Source organism: Oncorhynchus gorbuscha, unplaced genomic scaffold (genome assembly GCF_021184085.1).
Source record: "Oncorhynchus gorbuscha isolate QuinsamMale2020 ecotype Even-year unplaced genomic scaffold, OgorEven_v1.0 Un_scaffold_1337, whole genome shotgun sequence".
Classification (NCBI taxonomy): domain Eukaryota; kingdom Metazoa; phylum Chordata; class Actinopteri; order Salmoniformes; family Salmonidae; genus Oncorhynchus; species Oncorhynchus gorbuscha.
The window spans coordinates 100,358-109,106 of record NW_025746143.1 but is presented as its reverse complement, the minus strand read 5'-3'; the positions used below and the strand labels follow the sequence as shown (position 1 = coordinate 109,106).

Below are 8,749 nucleotides of genomic sequence, written 5' to 3'. Positions count from 1 at the left end.
CTGTTTTTTTTTCTCAACACAAGAAAAACCAACATCATTGTAAAGGCCTATAATAAAGCTCACTCAGTATATTTAAAAATATTCAAATGTTCTCTCTCTTGCATCCCGTGAAAATGGTCTGCTCGTCGTGTGCCCCTTTGTAACAGCCACTGTGCTGTAAGACAGAGAGAGAGAGAGAGAGAGAGAGAGCCCGCCCACAGAGGGGACACGCTGATGACGTCAGCTGATTGACAGGTCTGTCAGAGCGTGTCCGTACAGAACATGATTGATTGATAGGGGGCGGGGGTTAAAGCCTCTTTTTTTTCATCCAATGGCGACTAGCCCACAGGTCCGTGGCGGTTTTTGTCGTCCTCCGTTTGTCTATTCGGTATGATACGGTGGATAGTTTACCGCTTGGAAAGCATCCTGGATACTCTCCTGGGAACGAACGGGTATGTGAGAATAACTACATGACGTGACTTGCCATTTTCAGACGCTTGTAAAAGTGAAAGAGTGATCGTTTGAAGCTTTCTAAAGGCTTTTTTTTAGGACGGTTTGGTATCGTTTCGTTGTGCAGACCCGTCGTTGGAAATGCGGGACGTTTCAGTTTGACAGCTCGAGCTAGCTAGTTAGCTACACAGCTGAGACAGTCTATAACGGGCAAATTTAGTCCTTGTGGCTTTTTCCCCAACACCAGAGCCCGCAATTCTACTATCTAGCCTTCTCATTTTCAGACAATAAGCACCGGCCAGGATTTTAATTTTGAAATGTGCGGTTTGCTGCTTGCGCCGGACACAATAAGTTAGCGTAGCTAGCTATGTCGCTAATATGCTATCTAAGGCTAGCAACTATTGACAGCTACTAGCCAGCGGTTACCATGCAGTCGGTTGTGATGTATGCGGCGTTCAAAACAACTGGGAACTGAGAGATCTCCGACTTTCAATGCGTTCAAAGCAACTGGGAACTGAGAGATCTCCGACTTTCAGTGCGTTCAAAGCAACTGGGAACTGAGAGATCTCCGACTTTCAGTGCGTTCAAAGCAACTGGGAACTGAGAAATCTCCGACTTTCAGTGCGTTCAAAGCAACTGGGAACTGAGAGATCTCCGACTTTCAGTGCGTTCAAAGCAACTGGGAACTGAGAGATCTCCGACTTTCAGTGCGTTCAAAGCAACTGGGAACTGAGAGATCTCCGACTTTCAGTGCGTTCAAAGCAACTGGGAACTGAGAGATCTCCGACTTTCAGTGCGTTCAAAACAACTGGGAAATCAGGGGGGGGGGGGGGTCGATTTGAATGGGCCTTCATTCTAGGGCTCTGACTTTTCGACCTGAACTTCGCTGACGTTATGATTTGACCTCGTATTTTCCCGAGTTCACAGATGGGTTGAACACGTCAGTAGCCTTTGCCGAGTCCCCAAGAGAGCCTGCGATGCGACTTTCGCTTTTGGACGTTAAAGGGATACTTTTGAGATTTTGGCAAATTGGCCATTTATCTACTTCCACAGAGTCAGATGAACTCGTGGATACCATTTTATGTCTCTGTGTCCGGTATGAAATAAGTTAAGAGATTGTTTTGGGAGCCAATGCTAAATAGCGTTATCGCAATGAATGGAAGTCTGTGTATCTACTAGCATGCTAGCAGATACCCAAAGACTTAGTCATTGCGCTATCGCTGGTTAGCATTGGCTCCCAAAACTAACTTATTTCATACTGGACACAGAGACAACAATGTGTTAAGGTATCTGTTTAACAAGTGGACATTCCCTCTCAACTCTTCTACATTTACTGGATTGGTTGAGTGGTTGAAGAGAAGCGCCCCCAACAGTTAATTTTCTTCTCGAGACCAGTATGTTGGGGATCTAGTTTCAGTCATTTCTTTAACGCCTGCTATTGTTTAATAAGTTAGTTATGATGTGAGAAGAGTGGAAATTATTTAAAAAAAAGTCATTTATTGGCAACATATTCGTTTAAACATATAGCTAGCTAGCAGATGACCATGTACAGAGCTTTCTTTCTGTACAGACACCCAACAAGATGATTATGTTTGCAAAAGTGTCAACACTTGTTTTATTATGTTTTCTGCAGGAACCAACAAACAGAAGCAACACCAACAGTTTCAACCATCTGATCTAGCTACAGCCAGACATCATGGACTATGTGTGACTCACTAGGATAAACTGAGCTGCCCCTGGGCCTGGTTAGCATTTGACTTCCTCCGATGAGGAGTGAGTCAGTCACTGTCCCCAACCGCACCTTGTTCTGCTGCCTGGAGTAGACCTACAGTCCGGGGACATGGCCAATCCACACCTGGCTAACCTGGCCTTTGCCTGGGAGAAGTACATGGACTGCCGAGTACAAGGAGCAGAGCTACAGGTAGGTCCAGTAGCAAGCCACAGCGTAGCTTTGGTCCAGGGCACTACGAAGCTAACGACCCGGACCAGAGCTGGCCACAACACAACTCCTATGGCACAAGATACTTTTTCTGTGGTTAAAAGTGTCATTCACGTTACAGCTGTTGCAGCCTGATTGTTGTTGTGGTTGTTGTGGTTAAAACTGTCATTCACGTTACAGCTGTTACAGCCTGATTGTTGTTGTGGTTGTTGTGGTTAAAAGTGTCATTCACGTTACAGCCTGGTTGTTGTTGTTGTGGTTAAAAGTGTCATTCACGTTACAGCTGTTACAGCCTGATTGTTGTTGTGGTTGTTGTGGTTAAAAGTGTCATTCACGTTACAGCCTGGTTGTTGTGGTTAAAAGTGTCATTCACCTTACATCCTGGTTGTTGTTGTTGTGGTTAAAAGTGTCATTCACTTTACAGCTGTTACAGCCTGATTGTTGTTGTGGTTGTTGTGGTTAAAAGTGTCATTCACGTTACAGCCTGGTTGTTGTTGTGGTTGTTGTGGTTAAAAGTGTCATTCACGTTACAGCCTGGTTGTTGTTGTTGTTGTGGTTAAAAGTGTCATTCACGTTACAGCCTGGTTGTTGTTGTTGTTGTGGTTAAAAGTGTCATTCACGTTACAGCCTGGTTGTTGTTGTTGTTGTTTTGGTTAAAAGTGTCATTCACGTTACAGCTGTTACAGCCTGATTGTTGTTGTGGTTGTGGTTAAAAGTGTCATTCACGTTACAGCCTGGTTGTTGTTGTTGTTGTGGTTAAAAGTGTCATTCACGTTACAGCCTGGTTGTTGTTGTTGTTGTGGTTAAAAGTGTCATTCACGTTACAGCCTGGTTGTTGTTGTTGTTAAAAGTGTCATTCACGTTACAGCCTGGTTGTTTTGGTTAAAAGTGTCATTCACGTTACAGCTGTTACAGCCTGATTGTTGTTGTGGTTGTGGTTAAGTGTCATTCACGTTACAGCCTGGTTGTTGTTGTTGTTGTGGTTAAAAGTGTCATTCACGTTACAGCCTGGTTGTTGTGGTTAAAAGTGTCATTCACGTTACAGCCTGTTGTTGTTGTTGTTGTGGTTAAAAGTGTCATTCACGTTACAGCCTGGTTGTTTGTTGTTGTGGTTAAAAGTGTCATTCTGTTACAGCCTGATTGTTGTTGTGGTTAAAAGTGTCATTCACGTTACAGCCTGGTTGTTGTGGTTAAAAGTGTCATTCACGTTACAGCCTGGTTGTTGTTGTTGTGGTTAAAAGTGTCATTCACGTTACAGCCTGGTTGTTGTTGTTGTGGTTAAAAGTGTCATTCACGTTACAGCTGTTACAGCCTGATTGTTGTTGTGGTTAAAAGTGTCATTCACGTTACAGCCTGGTTGTTGTTGTTGTGGTTAAAAGTGTCATTCACGTTACAGCTGTTACAGCCTGATTGTTGTTGTGGTTAAAAGTGTCATTCACGTTACAGCCTGATTGTTGTGGTTGTTGTGGTTAAAAGTGTCATTCACGTTACAGCTGTTACAGCCTGATTGTTGTTGTTGTATGACTTTTTAAAAGTAGGTTTCTGTCAATGAATAAGTGAAATACACTACTGTAGATGTGGAAAATCCCTACTGCAGTATACTAGCCTAATATAGAGACATTGGCTCTAATGCACATGGATACCAGTAGTATAATGGCTTAATGGGCTGTTTGCTGCTATTCATTATACCACTGGTCATTACTTAACTGGGGTCCGGTAAGCCACATGGTCTACTTTGTAGATTTTTCCGGTAAGGAGATTAGACCAACTCAGGAGTATAAGAATGGTGATCGTTCATCACAGGATTACGCTGATCGAGGAAAACATTTGTGGGGAAACATCTGTTTCGGCTTGCCCCTAGGTGCACAGCCCGTCTGCTTGCCCCTAGGTGCACGGCCCGTCTGCTTGCCCCTAGGTGCACGGCCCGTCTGCTTGCCCCTAGGTGCACGGCCCGTCTGCTTGCCCCTAGGTGCACGGCCCGTCTGCTTGCCCCTAGGTGCACGGCCCGTCTGCTTGCCCCTAGGTGCACGGCCCGTCTGCTTGCCCCTAGGTGCACGGCCCGTCTGCTTGCCCCTAGGTGCACGGCCCGTCTGCTTGCCCCTAGGTGCCCGGCCCGTCTGCTTGCCCCTAGGTGCCCGGCCCGTCTGCTTGCCCCTAGGTGCACGGCCCGTCTGCTTGCCCCTAGGTGCACGGCCCGTCTGCTTGCCCCTAGGTGCACGGCCCGTCTGCTTGCCCCTAGGTGCCCGGCCCGTCTGCTTGCCCCTAGGTGCCCGGCCCGTCTGCTTGCCCCTAGGTGCCCGGCCCGTCTGCTTGCCCCTAGGTGCCCGGCCCGTCTGCTTGCCCCTAGGTGCCCGGCCCGTCTGCTTGCCCCTAGGTGCCCGGCCCGTCTGCTTGCCCCTAGGTGCCCGGCCCGTCTGCTTGCCCCTAGGTGCCCGGCCCGTCTGCTTGCCCCTAGGTGCACGGCCCGTCTGCTTGCCCCCCGGGAATTCGAGCCCAACGCTCTAACCACTAGGCAACCTGCCACCCCAACGCTCTAACCACTAGGCTACCTGCCACCCAACGCTCTAACCACTAGGCTACCTGCCACCCAACGCTCTAACCACTAGGCTACCTGCCTCCCCAATGCTCTAACCACTAGGCTACCTGCCTCCCCAATGCTCTAACCACTAGGCTACCTGCCACCCGTATGCTCTAACCACTAGGCTACCTGCCACCCGTATGGCAAAGAGGCTAGCCTGTGTGTTAATATGGGAGATCTCTTCTGTGCCACATCATCACTGCTATACAGACTAGTTTAGAGGACTATAGACTAGTGCAGCCTGTGTTAATATAGAAGGTCTCTTCTTCTATACAGACTAGTTTAGAGGACTATAGACTAGTGCAGCCTGTGTTAATATAGAAGGTCTCTTCTTCAATACAGACTAGTTTAGAGGACTATAGACTAGTGCAGCCTGTGTTAATATAGAAGGTCTCTTCTTCTATACAGACTAGTTTAGAGGACTATAGACTAGTGCAGCCTGTGTTAATATAGAAGGTCTCTTCTGTGCCACATCATCACTGCTATACAGACTAGTTTAGACTACTTGAAGTCTGGATTTACTTGTGATGTGGCTGTGGTCTGGTGTGGATGCCAAGTGGTAGTTCACTAAAACCTCAATCATGTCTTTCTAAATGGGAACTGAGTAGGTCAGAGGCTGTGTGTGTGTTGACTGGTCTGTTTAATCTTGTGCTGAGCGATTAACTAAAATGTATTTTTTTTCTCCCTGGTTATTAAACAACTAGATGACCGTTCGTTCTTGACCTGATTTGTAGATGAACCATGTGGGACGCTGGGCTGAAGAGAGTTGTAGTTTTTATTAAGTAAAATAATATTCAACCTCATTCAGGCAGAAACGTGGTAATTAACTACAATGGCCATAATCCACTGTGACGGTTCTTTCTGGTTTGGACGGAGATGGATACACTTTTACACCTGCTAATTTAGTTTAGAAACAAAGTGCATTTACCTTATGAGAGAAGAATGTACGCAACACAACAAGAGCGAGGGATAGAGATAGTTTGTGGAAGTATACCTTATCTACTCTGATAAACAAGTACAATGATTTAGTCAGTCAGCTCTGCAGCATACTTAGGCAGACTAGCCACAGACAGAGGGGCCACAGGCAGTACAGTATGAGGACAACATTGTCTGGCTGTTACTGCCTGAGTAGAGATGAATGTTGAAAAATAAATCAATATTGTATTATTTCATAGTAATTTCCTATTTTTCTATTGATCTCTACCCAATGTGAACCTAACAGTTTGTTTTGGCAATTGAATGTTTACAATTGTTGGTCATGGAAATTTAATTAAAAGTAATGTATAATTAATAGAAAAGTCATTAAATTCCATCTTTCAAAAGTGTGTTTGAAGCCTGGTTTTAACTGATAGACAAGCCAGCATGAGACGGACGGAGGAGCTGTGAGTTACAGCATAGTTGATTAGGTGGGTGTGAGTGTTAACCACAGCTTGCCTGCTGGGTGTCTGTCTGGCCAAGAATACGAAGCACAGGGCTTTTTCTCAGTTACTAGACTGAGCCCAGCCTGAAGGGCCTGAGTAAAATAGTAACTACCAAACTGAGCTGTCTGTTTTGGAGGAAGTTGTTTAGTTCTGACCTCTCCCAGGCCACCACTACACCATATAAACTGATGGCACCTCCCTCCTCTCACTGGTGTATCTGGCTGGTTCTTCTGACCTCTCCCAGGCCTATCTGTTGTGTTCCAACTCCACCTCCCCCTCTCTTTCTGGTACCTCTCACCCCATGACCGTGAGTCTTCAACAGAGAGATCACCAGACTCCGATTAGTCTGCTCAACCACCAGAGTAAAGCCTGGGATTGGACTGCAGAGCCACTGATCTCAGATCAGGTCCCCTGTTGTCCATTTTAATCCTATTCATTATGATCAGAAGGCAAAAGCTGACCCCAGTTCACAACTGCCTTATGAATCCGGGCCCTATCCTGGATATTCACAGCATTGCGTATTCCGTGGACTCGTAGCGCTCTGCTCTGAGTCATACTGAGCCTTAATAGTGCTTTTTTGTCAAGGGGGAAGTCACAAGATCACTTGTTTCTATGGAGATATACTGGGTCTTCTAACAATGACCTAGTTACTGTAGGCTTCAGAAAGGAGACGAGGTATCCTCCATTCAAATACAAGCTATTTGTATGGTGTCCTCTGCTCCTTCTGTAAAAGCATTGATGTATCACTTAGGCTCGTAGCTGAAGCTCTAGTTGTGTTCAAATTAAGCCATGGTCCTCACTCCTCTGACTATGAGTAGTTCGTGGTGTGGTAACCAACAGGTCTGGGATGATTCTGGGGTAGGTGTTTTGAAAAGCGGAGAGGATTTTTTTTTTCTTTCTTTCTTCCATTGGATATTAAAAGCCAATTCACCATTGGTGTAAGTTGTCCTCTCTCGTCTCTCCCTCATCGACTGCTCTTCTCTCTGGAGAGAGGAGAGAAGAGGAGCAGTCAAGGAGGGAGAGAGAAGTGACAAGATGGCGCCTACAGACACGGTTGCCCTGTTTTCTAGCTCCTATCCAACTTTGCAGTATGTTTTTTTTGTGTGTGTTATTTCTTACATTATGAACGTTTCTAGTATTATTACCTACAGCCATAAATAGCTTTGACATGAGATTGGCAGTCACTCGCCATAAATAGCTTTGACATGAGATTGGCAGTCACTCGCCATAAATAGCTTTGACATGAGATTGGCAGTCACTCGCCATAAATAGCTTTGACATGAGATAGTCACTCGCCATAAATAGCTTTGACATGAGATTGGCAGTCACTCGCCATAAATAGCTTTGACATGAGATTGGCAGTCACTCGCCATAAATAGCTTTGACATGAGATTGGCAGTCACTCGCCATAAATAGCTTTGACATGAGATTGGCAGTCACTCGCCATAAATAGCTTTGACATGAGATTGGCAGTCACTCGCCATAAATAGCTTTGACATGAGATTGGCAGTCACTCGCCATAAATAGCTTTGACATGAGATTGGCAGTCACTCGCCATAAATAGCTTTGACATGAGATTGGCAGTCACTCGCCATAAATAGCTTTGACATGAGATTGGCAGTCACTCGCCATAAATAGCTTTGACATGAGATTGGCAGTCACTCGCCATAAATAGACTTTGACATGAGATTGGCAGTCACTCGCCATAAATAGCTTTGACATGAGATTGGCAGTCACTCGCCATAAATAGCTTTGACATTAGATTGGCAGTCACTCGCTATAAATGTGACCTCGTTCATCCCAGGTGCTATACCATAAAGTCGACGCCAGAGATGAGAAATGAGTTTGTAGTCAGGCTCAGGCAGCGAGCAAACCATCCACCACGTCGGAGTATATTACTCGCTAACGTTCAGTCCCAGGACAATAAAGTAGGTGAGCTCAGGACGAGGATCTCCTTCCAGAGAGACATACTCTCTTATACAGAATCATGGCTTTCTCCAGATATATTATCTAGGGTTGTAAATTGCCAGGGACCTCACAATACGATGCTTAGGTGCCGATACACCCGTGGTAAGGACTGTTCAATGTTGGTTTGACCAATCTGAGCTCCAAGACTGTTTTGATCACTCGGACTGAGAAATGTTCCAGGTGGCCTCTCTGGGAATAGTATCGACATATACACGGACTGTGTCTGGGTTCACCAGGAAGTGCATAGAAGATGTACCTACTGTGACGATGAGAACTTATCCAAACCAAAAACCGTGGATAGATGGCAGCATTTGTGTGAAGCTGAATGCGAGAACCACCACATTTATCCACAGCAAGGTGACTGGGAACATGGACGTGTGCAAACAGACCAGCTTTGACCTCCAAGGCCATCGG

The 8,749-nt window shown here is 45.8% G+C and overlaps 1 protein-coding gene across 1 annotated transcript in view; it reads left to right on the top strand.

Annotated features, from left to right (window-relative positions):
* The first annotated feature begins 316 nt into the window (after positions 1 to 316).
* LOC124022329 (lysosomal-trafficking regulator-like) overlaps positions 317 to 8,749 on the top strand; it is a 92,111-nt gene continuing 83,678 nt past the window's right edge. The window contains 2 exon segments of the mRNA XM_046337251.1: positions 317 to 431; positions 2,063 to 2,350. Coding sequence (XP_046193207.1) covers positions 2,270 to 2,350 — 81 coding nt within the window. The 5' untranslated portion in view covers positions 317 to 431; positions 2,063 to 2,269.